The sequence below is a fragment of the Cebus imitator genome, unplaced genomic scaffold (assembly GCF_001604975.1).
Source record: "Cebus imitator isolate Cc_AM_T3 unplaced genomic scaffold, Cebus_imitator-1.0 Scaffold814, whole genome shotgun sequence".
Lineage (NCBI taxonomy): Eukaryota > Metazoa > Chordata > Mammalia > Primates > Cebidae > Cebus > Cebus imitator.
This window is the reverse complement of record NW_016108129.1, coordinates 200,047-212,695: the sequence shown is the minus strand read 5'-3', so window position 1 is coordinate 212,695 and position 12,649 is coordinate 200,047. Positions and strand designations below refer to the sequence as shown.

At 43.6% G+C, this 12,649-nt stretch overlaps 2 gene segments (V, D, J or C); both read right to left on the bottom strand.

The window, feature by feature from the left end:
• Positions 1 to 4,703: 4,703 nt before the first annotated feature.
• On the bottom strand, positions 4,704 to 5,547 carry LOC108297575. The segment is given in 2 exon segments: positions 4,704 to 5,227; positions 5,331 to 5,547. Coding segments are annotated over 2 exon segments (570 nt in total).
• Positions 5,548 to 10,265: 4,718 nt separating this feature from the next.
• LOC108297572 lies at positions 10,266 to 10,739 on the bottom strand. The segment is given in 2 exon segments: positions 10,266 to 10,597; positions 10,694 to 10,739. Coding segments are annotated over 2 exon segments (363 nt in total).
• Between the last annotated feature and the right edge of the window lie 1,910 nt (positions 10,740 to 12,649).

Genomic DNA, 12,649 nt, shown 5'->3' with positions numbered 1-12,649 from the left:
ACCTGGACAGAAATGACTGAATCCCCGAGTGAGGATGGACATAAGTGGTGCTGCCAGGGGAAGAAACGCGGCGCTGCCGGCCACCCTCCTCCCTCACACTGCCCTGCCTGTCTCCCATCCCCAAAGCTTGGAGGTTCTCATCCTTGTCCAGTGTGGGAGCCACACTCAGTCCCCAGAACCCTCAGGGGGCTTCCTGACATGCTCAGCTGAGTCTAACAAAAATACGGCATTTACAAACAAGTTCTCTATCTACATGTCTAAAGCTTATGAGGCTTTAGAGTAAATGAAATAAGCGAAAAATGACTTTATGAGGCTGTAGAAAAATCAACAAATCTAAGAGTTTTTTTCTAAAAAAATAAAATAGACAAATTCTTAGCTAGATTAAGAGAAAAAGCGAGAATCCTTTAATAACCAAGATCTGAAATAATAGAGAAAGCATTAAAATTGATAAAACTGAAATTTAGATGCAATTACAGATGATTGCTCTGACATTGTTCAAAGTTGTCTCAATCTGCCAGGTACTGATGGCATTCATTGTCACAGAACCCAAGAAGGGGCATGAAACACACAGTTATTGTTGCTCACAAGTTCTCGACAAACTGTCAGCAATCCAAAATACACCAGTATAGAAAAAAGAAACATCTGCTTCTATGCAGTTTGCAAGTGTTCTAGACCATTTCAGGAGATTCTGACACTAGATTTATGCAGATTTGTGGTAACAATTTTGTCCTCCAAAGGTATACTCCAATAATAATAATAAATGAGATAACAATTGGTGTCGTATTATTATTTCTATCTATAATGATGGTAATTTATTGAAGCATGATAACCTAAATGTCCTAATTCTGAACCCACGGTTCTAACTGAGCAGCAATCACTGGCAGCTGAGCTCCCCAATATGGAGACACACCTGACTCTATAAAGCTGCCCTTGGGGGTCTCAGCAAGCTCTAAGGTGTGGAGAAGCAGCTCCCACCTCAGACACAGTTGGATAAATCTCTGCTTTTTCTCTGAGGAAAGTGAGGCTTAGTGTGTGAAAAGGACCAAATTTGCTCTACTCAAGATCTCTTCGGCTGAACGAAAACCAAGGAGGATGATAACCATGTGGTCTCAGCTGGGATTGAACAGTTTCTTATGAGAAAGCCAATGCTCTGCTGAATCCACACTCAGAATTGAGACATAATGCATGTGTTCAGGAGAAATGTGAACATTGCAGTTGTTTGAAGATTGTCTTCTTGCTCCTCTGTCATCTGAGAGAAGCAGTAAAATCATGGTTTCTATGTAAAAATGCATGGGCAGAGTGTTGGCCCTGAGACTGCACTTCCCACTTCTCCACCATCAGGGAACCCATGGACCAGGCGCCCAGCTCTGATAGTGACACCCATGACCTGGTTAATGCAAAGACACGTGTCCTGTGAGCTCCTCCAGGCAGTGACTACACACAGTGGAGACACTGAGGCGCGTCTGCTGCTGGGAAAGGGGACGGATCCCTGATGGGCGGGTTTGGCTCAGGGAGGCATCAGTAGCTGTACTAGACTTAGAGTGGATCACAAGGTAATTCGGCGGTTTTATCAGACTTCTCTGAATTTTACGTCTTTGTCTTCAGTTCTGCACCCACATCCCACAGTTTCCACAGCCCCCCCAGCCTCCTGTGACATATTCTGCCTCCATTGGTGATGCAGCCCTTAGGGGCATACGAGAATGTTTTGTTCCATTTTTTCTAGTAATGAGCTTTTCCAATCCAGAGACCTCAGTGGTAGGCAGAGAACCATAAATACAGAGAGGCTCCCAGGAGAATGCTTTTGATGCAGAAGAACCACAGACCCCGACAGGAAAGCAGCCCTTGGACTGCACCTCCCCCTGCCCCTGGGCTGCTCCTATCTTCTGTGGGTGCTGAGCGCCCCCTGCAGCCGAGCCGCCTCCTGTGTCCTGTGGGGCAGTCTGGACGTCCCATCACAGTGTCTCCTGCAGTTATCTGTTGCCGTCGTGTTCTTGGTTCTCAGGCTGCTCATTTGCATGTACAGCATGAATGGGGTGTTGTCTCTGGAAATGGTGAGTCTGCCCCCAACAGTCTGCGTTGTATTGATGACTTCCCCCCACACCATGTAACTGCGACCCACTCCAGCCCCTTCCCTGAGGCCTGGCAAACCCAGTGACTCTCATAGCTACGGAAGGTGAATCAAGAGGCTGCACAGGAGAGCCTCATGGGTCCCTCTAAGCTGTACCAAGTCTCCCGCAGGCTCCGTAACCTGCAACTCACACTGGACACCTGCAAACACAGATATTCTGGTTAGAAACTGTCACAGCTATGTAATGTTTCTTTCATGTGCTGAACCTCATGGTCCAAGGCCACCTTTGGGGGCCGTGGTCTACTGTGAGGTCATGGCACCTGCTCTGCCTTCAGGGGCCTGCAGCTGTGGGGAAGGATCAGGAGAGTGACTTCTTAGTTTTTGCTCACCAGAAAGAGTTTGGCATGTTTAATTCTATGAAAGCATCTGATACTCTGAAAAAATACAAAGGTACACAGGTAAGAACTAATGAAAACAAAAACAAGCAATTAAAATTTAAAAGTCTCATATAAAATCAATGGCATTTGCATGTAATTTTCTTCAAAAAATTAAAGACAAATGTTGTAATACTGCTATTTTTAAATCATATGGTAATATATTCTTAACTAGCCTATATACTGCCAACCACTGTGTGTGTGTGTTTGTGTGTGTGTGTGTGTGTGTGTGTGTGTCTGTGTGTGTGTGAGAGAGAGAGAGAGAGACAGAGAGAATACAGACAATAAGAGAAACTTTAAAAAGGAGATACATTTACATAAAGTATTATAATTTATAAGGTCTTTGAATAAGGTGGAAGATGTCATCTTTAACAGTCACGTAAGGTGGAAACAACAAATTGCTGCACTAAATATGATTATACATGTGTATAAATTCCATTTTCTAATTGTACTATGAACACACCTCAGCATAGGCACAGTGCAGAGTATCTAGTGGTGAAATGTGAGGGTGACAGGAAACCCATTCTCCAGCCTGGGCCCGGTCTTCATGGAGCCCGAATGCCCTTGGTGGTCCTGGGCCCTTCTCCAGGGAAGTTTGTGTCTGGGGTCACACTGGCATCTTCTGCGTGTGTCTCTCACAGTAATACAGGTTGTGGCATTGTTGGTCACAGAGCTCAGCGGCAAGAACATTTGGTTTTTGGGCGTGGATCTGGAGATGGTGACTGAGCTCATGAGGAGGGGGTCAGAACTTGTGCTCCCTCGTGACCTATGCCCCGATCCACTCCCTGGCCTGAGGACTGGGGGATCCAGCTCCAGCAGGAAGCACTGGTCATGATGGAGAATCCAGAGACAGCACAGGTGAGGGAGGGGCCTGGGAGGCCTCGCCAGGCCAGTAAATGGCCATGAAGCAGAGGGGTCAGTGTGCACAGGTTCTGGACAATGCACTGAAATTCCTACATACACACATTTTGGTAACAATGAAGAATTTACTTTTGTTCAACTTGTGAGATTTCTAGACAATTCAGTACATTTGGAGATTAAATTCAGGCACATATATGGTAAACTTGCAACCAAATTTAAAAAAAAAAAAAAAAAAAAACAGAAAATGGTCATTTCTTGTTTTTGTTTTGTAAGTGTATGCACACACACATTTCTCAAATGCCACAGTTTGTGACTAATTCACTATTTAAAAAAAAAAAAAAAAACTGCTGTCAAAGGAATGAACGTTGAGCTATTTTCTTTTACTATAAAGAGGGTGATTTTCAGAATAGAAGTGAAGCATGATACCCCAATAGTGTGTTAACTCTGAAATCACAGTTATTTCTTAGCAGAAATCAGAGGCAGTGGAGGTCACCCCTCCTGAAGGAGAAAACACCTGAGTCTATAAACCTGACTTGGTGGTCTCTACAGGCTCTGAGTGCACAGGACCAGCCCCCACCCCAGACTCAGGAACAGGGAAAGACTCTGCTCTTTCTGTGGGGAGGTGAGTCTTAGCATGTGGAAAGGTCCAAACTTACTCCACTCTAAATCTCTGTACATGGACAGAAACCAAAGAATATGAGAAACATGTGGACTCACTGTGGATGCAACAATTCCTCATGAGAAAGGCGAGTTGGTGGTTGAATCCTGCACAGAATTAAGGAAGAATGCAGGCCAGGTCATTGTAGAGATTCTCATTATTTGCCGACTGCATGCCTGCTTCTCTACATCCGCTGAGAGAATCGAGTAAATTCGTGTTTTCTAGATACAAATCCATAAACAGAGTCCTGTCCCTGATAACGCCCCCCCATTCCTCCAACATTAGAAGCCCATGACCCGACGCCAGCTGCTGCTCTCTGACGTCCATCACCGGGTTTGGGCCAAACACACACGTCCTGGGAGCTCCTCGCAGACAGAGACTGAGCACAGTGGGGATGAAAAGGCGGGTGGCTGCGGGGCACACGGCGGGTCCCTGATGGGCTCCTATGGCTCAGGGGGGCCTGCTGGCCGTGCCGGACTTAGTGTGCACCTCATGGTACTTAGGGAGTCCCATCGAACTCCCCATTTCCCCTTCACTGCTTGTGAAACGTGAACCTGGGCGAACAGTGTCCACAGCCTCACCCGGCCTCCTGAACAGGTTTCTTTCTCCATCAGTGGCACCTGCCCTGGGGCATGTGGTCATGGCTCCTCCTGTAGTAATAAACTTCACAGACGTAGACGCCTCAGTAGTAGGGACATAACTGTAAATACACAGACCCTCCCCGGGGAACGTTACATGCAGAGGAAGCCACAGGCCCTGGAGGAGAGCAGCCCTTGACCTCCACCTGCACCTGCGCTGGGCGGCCCCTGTCCTCTGTGTATCCTGAGCGTCTCCTGCTGGTTCCAGGCGCCATTGAAGGAGGTTTGTGTCCGGGCTCACACTGACTTCCCCTCACTGTGCCTTTCGTACAGTAATACACGGCTGTGTCCTCGGCTTTCAGGCTGTTCATCTGCAGATAGAGCGAGTTCTTGGCGTTGTCTCTGGAGATGGTGAATCGGCCCTTCACGGAGTCTGCGTAGCTTGTGCTACCACCAGTACTACTAATGTATGAGACCCACTCCAGCCCCTTCCCCGGAGCCTGGCGGACCCAATCCATGCTATAGCTACTGAAGGTGAATCCAGAGGCCGCACAGGAGAGTCTCAGGGACCCCCCAGGCTGGACCAAGCCTCCCCCAGACTCCACCAGCTGCACCTCACACTGGACACCTGCAAACAAAGAGACACCCTTGTCATTAACTGCCACACATACCCACTGTTCCCCTCACTCATGTCCCCTCACACTCAGTGTCTCCAGTTCTCCGTGAATTACCTTTCAAAACTGTAACAAGGAAAACCCAGCTCAGCACAGACTCCATGGTTGGTGGTCTGTGTTCAGTGCTGATCACCAAATGGAAACTCCTGGGAATCCCAGGGCCGGGGCTGCTCTCCCAGAGCTGCAGGGTCAGGGCCGGGCTGGTTTTTATCAGCAGAGGTAGGACTGTATTTGCATGTCTCTTGCTATATAGCAAGCTCTGGGGTGAGATGCCTGAGGAGAGGTCAGAGCCCAGATAAGGTGACCGTGCCTTGCAGGTGTTTGGTGACAATGATGGTATTTGGAAATCGTGCTTATTATAAAATTATTCTGTGATAAACACTTTGAACTGAGAGCCCTGTTTTAGTTTTGCATATTCATGTATATTACGTTTTCTGGGAGTCAGTGTTTCTCCATGTACAGATGTGGAAGTACACCTCACATGGAAAGGGGCTCTGTGTGTGTCTAAGAGCTCATGTCTGGATGAGTAAGCCCTGGTATCCGGGGCCGTGATCCTCAGCACAGGCCCCAATTACTCCCTGAGCCAACTCAGGACAGAGCGTGGTTTGAGGAACCCACTTTCTGTAGTGAAAACATGTGTGTTGCATTCTAGAATTCACTAAAACTATGATGGGAACCATGGTTCAGGCAGATACATTCTTAAGAATTTCTGAATTCAGTATACCCTTTTCCTATCTTTCTGTCATTCCTTCCTTGTCTAAGTTTCAATTTGTTTTCTTGTAATAAATTGTGTAAGTTTTAGTTTACAGATAGTAAACTTCCACATATTTAAAGTGAACAGTTGTAAACATGATTTAACCGTCATTGTTGTCAAGGTGGACAAGAGAATTCTCAGCATTTCCTTTTGTTCTTCTGTGTTCTTTCCCTTTTTTCCTCTTGTTTCTTCTACCATTTCCCTGGTGACTACTGATTTTTATCTTGCTGCACATTCATTTTAATTTATCAGAATTTATAAAAATCAAATAAGATAGTATACATTCTTAATTGTTTGGCTTATTTTACTTGACATAAACATTTATTTATTATAAATGTTGGGTAGTATTCCAGCAAAAATTTACCATAAGTTGTTTTTCTAGTAAGCACCTTAAAAATTTGACTTTTTACAAATTATTTTGGGTCTTACTAAAAATCTGCTATTAAACTTGGAAATGAACATAGGAAAGGAATATTTTTCTTATTTTTTACAACTGCATCAACAATAGCAGATAAACATAGAAGATGGAATTTTACAAATTTTTATTATTATTTCCAATAATTAAAGTTTGAAAACAAACAAGAAATCTGACGTTTAGGGAGAAGCAAGTGCTTGTAGAGCATGACACAGCCAGGGTTTGAAACTACCTAAGGTGGGTCTGTAATATGAAACGTGGGCTATTGCAAGAAAAAATACAAATATATATTGGATTGCTTGGGATCAAGTATGGTAAATGTATTGCAGTGTGGAATTTTAAGGAACCACATAGTGTAAAGCTTTCTTATCCTCTTGAATCACTTTTCTCAAGAAACAGGACAGTCACAAAAATCTTCCTTTCCTGAACATCTGTCTGGAAGAGAACAAGACCTCCCACTTCTAAAATGTATTCGGACCCAACTCCCTTATTGCCACTACAGAACTAGGAATCTACTGTGCAGGGGCAAGCCACTGAAACCAGAGTCCTAGGGGCGCTGGTTCAACCCCTCAGGTATTGTCATGGGAACCGAGGTCCCCACCAAAGATCTGTTGAGAAGCAGCTCCCCTCTCTTTCTTATGAAATCAGAACCTTAGTCTGCAGTGCAGGGCAGCAGATCTGGAGGGCGAGGACACCAATGGAGAACACGGGAGCTGTAGGAGGAAACACCTGGGAAAACAGGAGGACTCTACCCCAGGGGAAGGGGCAGGAACACACAGACCAGCATATCATCTGGGGAAGGGGCAGGAACACTCACAAGGTCACGCCCAGACTCAGGGTCACAATGTCTTATTCAGAATATGGACCCAGGAATATTAACTGTTTAGTCTAATGCCTTTTACCATTTAAAAAATCGTCAGTTAAATAAAACACTTGAATGTACCTGAGGGAGCAGAAAGAGATTCTTGGGAAGTCCCAACACGGTGAAGAGACAAAGTCAAGCAGAAAAGACAAAGAAGGTATCATTGGAAGATCTGTAATCCCTGGTGGACATAGAAGAACAGACTTCAGTTAGTTTTTAAAACCTTTATATCTGCTGATAGTAATTTATGTGATGAAATTGCCAGCCTCAGCAGTGGAATCTTATTATCCCCTTCAGGGATGAGTGTCCATTGGGCATGTGGTGAAATTCTAGTCATGGGGGCAGGGGAGAAGGTCTGTTGAGGTGTTCCTGGTCCTTCAGAGGACAATTGCAAAAATGTCTCTTCCCCACTTCCAGGTGACATTTAATACATATGTTACTCTTGGGAATGTTGCCTCCATGTCACAGCATGATGGGAGTCACCTGAGGGGTGAAGCTGAATTTCTGGATGCATCAGTGTGGAAAATTGAGAAAAGAAACTGACTGAGCACATGAGCTGTCAAACTATTCAATCCTGGAGCCACTCACATCCAGTCTTCTTGTTTCATTAGGTTGTGATTTTCCTCGTTGTCTGGTCAGCCTAGGTTGTCTCTCTCCCTCTCTGCTGAAATAGTCACACATAATAATCTAGAGGCATTAAGATAAATAAGTAACTAATTTTAAAATTAGAACAAGTCCCAAGTGAAAATGTTACCATGTGGTTAATAACGTGTAGGCAGGAGACATGGCTGGATAATAAGAGTGTGCTCATGTCAATTTCTTCTAGATGAGCAAAATATTTTCTATGTCCCTTACATAATATTCCCATTTTGACCCTTGACTTAACATTAATTCTTGATGAGTAACACCTAAATAATAAAGTGAGTTATTAACTAATAATTTATATTATTAGTACAAACTTTCATTAAGATATATTCCTCTACCTGATGTAAAATCAGCCAAAAAGGCAGAAGTTATTGCACTTAATTAAATTAAATACCGATGTTCTACAGTGATGCATAACTGTAAAATATGCTGCAGGCAAAGGAGGATTTTAAATCTTTAGGAAGCTCCATGAAAATGAACAACAAGAAAACACACTTGGAAGTAATTCCTGTGTTCTAGAGACTTGACATAGAAATTTAAAACTAAATACAAACAAAGAAGAAAACAAAAATCCAGTATGGAAACTAGAATAACACTATGTTGCATCACGACCAGCAGGAAGCACTGGCTGTGATGGGGATGCAGAGACGGCACAGGCGAGGGGAGGGTCTGCGAGGGCTTCCCCAGGCCAGGAGTGCACTGAGAAACATGGCTGTCGGCATCACCGGTTCCGAAAAACACGCTGAAACTCACAATATGCACGTTTTGATTCATAAATAAAAACAGGATGGCATTGGCATTAACAGAGAGAGAGAGAGCTCAGAAATAAAAGGACATGTCAATGGCAAACTGATTTTCAGTATGTGAGCCAACAATATAAAATGTACAAATCAAGGTCTCTCCCTAAGAGGGTGTTAGAAAAACTGGATCTACACATGCAAAGAATTAAGAATTTTAGTTTAGAATGAACACAAAAATCACATCTAAATGGGATAAATAGTTAAACGTATGGCTTGCAATTGTAAAATTTCCCCCACTCAGAAAATAATATTAAGAACGATTTCCTGTATTTCAAATTGAAGGCACAGACAATGAACTCAGAAGTGAATGGGTGGAACTGCATCACAACAGAAAGATTCTGCAAACCATGGAAACAATTCCAGCCTACAGAATGGGAGAATGTAATTGCATGCAATGAATTGGAAAATGTGTCAAAATCCAAAAACAACTCATTAGCAAAATGATAATTGCCCGATTGTGAGGTGGTCAGTTTTACACCTTAACAAACTTAAGAACATAGATCTCATGTTAAAGATTTTTCCCTCTGGGTAGTGGTAAGTGTTATGGTACACTTGGTAAGGGTAGACTTTGTAATTATTCAGTCCAACACTAATATAGGTTGTGTTAGCTGGGCAAGGTGGCTCGCGCCTGTAATCCCAGCAGTTTGGGAGGCTGAGGCGGGTGGATCACCTGAGGTCAGCAATTGACATCAGCCTGACCAATATGGTGAAACCCTGTCTCTATTAAAAATACAAAAATTAGCTGGATGTGGTGGCGTCCATCTGTAGTCCTAGCTACTCAGGAAGCTGAGACAGGAGAATTGATTTAACCTGGGAGGTGGAGGTTGCAGTGAGCCAAGATCACACCATTGCACTGTAGCCTGGGTGACAGAGTGAGACTCCATCTCTCTCTCTCTCTCTCTCTCCATATATATATGTATATGTACTACATATGTATTATATATACATATTATATATGATGTTGTGAATGTATTTAATAGATGTTATTAAAACTGTTATCAGCTGACTCTAGGTTAGGTAGTTTGTCATTGATAAAATTAATTTGTGGGCCTGATTCCATCAGAGCAGAACTGGAGAAAATGAAATTCCATGGTGATTCAGCAGCTTCAGGTCCCTCTGGGACCTCCAGCGTGTGCTTACTGATGGATGATCCTATGGACATTGGATGTTCCTAGCCACCTCCACAAACTGTCATCCTCTACGTATGACGGAATATGGCCTGTCCATCTGTAGCTTGTCAACCCTGAATAATAAACAGAGAGTGACTCTAAAATATGATAAAACTTATTTAAGGATTGGTATTGAAATTGAAATATGTGTGGGTGCATTCAGGTTGGTAAAAGAAAGATACATAATTAAGGAAAAATGAGGAGGGTTACATCAGCTGTTTTGAGACAATTATCCTGGGTTAGAAAGGTCAATAACAGGGGTGACATTGGTATGTGGTTGAACGGGCAGTTGTTGGAGAAGAAACTGATGCCCCCCAGCGTTCCTGCAGGAGGTTTGTGTCCGGGCTCACACGGGCCTCCCCTCACTGTGTGTCTTTTGCACAGTAATACACGGCCGTGTCCTCGGCTCTCAGGCTGCTCATCTGCAGATACAGCGAGTTCTTGGCGTTGTCTCTGGAGATGGTGAACCGGCCCTTCACGGAGTCTGCGTAGTATGTGCTACCCCCATTATAACTAATGAATGCGACCCACTCCAGTCCCTTGCCTGGAGCCTGGTGGACCCAGCTCATGCTATAGCTACTGAAGGTGAATCCAGAGGCCGCACAGGAGAGTCTCAGGGACCCCCCAGGCTGGACCAAGCCTCCCCCAGACTCCACCAGCTGCACCTCACACTGGACACCTGCAAACACAGAGACATCCTGGTCAGAAACTGCCACACAGACTCAGTTTCTGTCACTCATATTCACATACATTCAATTCATTTTCCATGAATCACCTTTTAAAATAGCAACAAGGAAAACCCAGCTCAGTCCCCACTCCATGGTGAGTCTCTTTTTTCAGCCCTGAAAACTCAGTGGGAACACCTGTGAATCCCAGGGCTGGGCTCCTCTCCCAGAGCTGCAGGGTCAGGGCTGGGCTGCTTTTCATAAGCTGAGGGAGGGCCCAATTTGCATGTGTCCTGCTATATAGCAAGCTCTGGGGTGGGACGCCTGAGGAGAGGGCAGGGCCCAGAGCAGGTGAGAGTGTCCTGAGGGAGTTTGGGGATATTGATACAGTTTTGGAAAACGTAGTTTCTTATTAAAACTTTGTTCTGTGATACACTCTTTAAACCTATAACTGTATTTGTATTTTTAATTTAAATATAGTTTTATTGAGGTGCAATGGACCTGTGAAAACTGCATACATTTAAACTTAGCACCAATCGTCTTATCATGCTGTGTAATATCAATGTTATTCCCATGTCACAGATGTAAAATTATCAGCAGAAACACAGATGGCGGGTACAATGTTCCCAGAGCTCACATCTGGTCAGGGTGAACCCAGGTATCTGGGCCTGTGCTTCTCACCACTAGGCCCGACTGCTCCCTTAGCCAAGCCTAGCACATGGTGGGTCACCCCTAGTGACATTTTCAGAACTTTCTTCCTGTAATGAAAGTGTGGTGTGATGTGTATGCGCTATCATGTTTACATAATGAGTGTAAATTGCACATTTTTTGTAGTTGTATTTTCATACATGTCAGATTTTCATCATGTTAATGTCTATTTTTCCATCAATCTATACTAAATAAATTATCCATTCATTTGTTTGTAACACTCTCCTTGAGACATTATTGCTATACATTAAATATTGCATAAAGCGTGCTGTTTAATAAGTACGCAAGCCGAGCTCAGTGGCACACACCTGTAGTTGCAGCTACTTAGATGGCAGGTGAAGGAGGATTGTTGGCGATCAGAAGTTCGAGGCTACATTGAACTATGATCCCACCACTGCAGTCCAGTGTGGGTCAAAGAGTAAGACCGCATGTCTAAAGACAAAAACAAACAAAAGGAAACGTAATTCCACCGGTTCTCACCTGTGCATCCACAAGAACCATCCAGATAATGAACAAACAAACCACACTTAAAAGTTTCCTTGTGCTCCTCTGCAATTCCTCCCTCCCAAATTATGTTCTTCCCTAACCATATTCTGAATCAATATTTCATATGTATTACTTTAGTTTTGATTTTCAAACATTTATTATACAGAAATTATATAGTGTGTGTTTTATCTGTGTGGCTCCTCACTCATCTTGTGATACAACCATGTTGACCATCAGCAGTGTGTTGATTCTAATGATGGATATTATTACAGCAAATTAGCTTGTCATTACTGTTTATTTGTATATCTTCTTGATATTTGTATGTTTTTCAGTTTCTGAGTATTACATGTAAATGTGCTACTCAGCTTGGAGATGAAGGCATCCTTTAAAAATATATTATTATTCTTACAACAACCACCAACTTTAGTGATCTGCAAATTAGCCCATTTTCTTAAATACACAAGATTTTTGATGTTATAGGACAAATAAGATATCTGAATCTGAAGAGAGATGAGGACTTGGAGCGAAAAAATACAGGAGCAGACTATAATCTTATCTGGGGCTGAGGCTGCCAAATGTCATTTAAGTTAATACGACATTAAAGTTGAGGAATTCTTCCTGCCATTGAAGTCTTTTTCCTCAGTATTGGGGAAAGATCATAAAATGGAACAGTTCTGTCTGGGAAGATAAAATAGCAACTACAGCTGAAATGCATCCAGAAGCATTCTCTGTGACCACTACATTGCAAGAGAAATTATCAGAGGAGGTAAAGCCACCAAAACCACTGTTCTAGAGACACTGGAGAGAGCAATAAGAACTGGGAGGGGAGAGAGGAATGCACCAAGGCTGTTTCCAGACCCACCTCCCGTCTT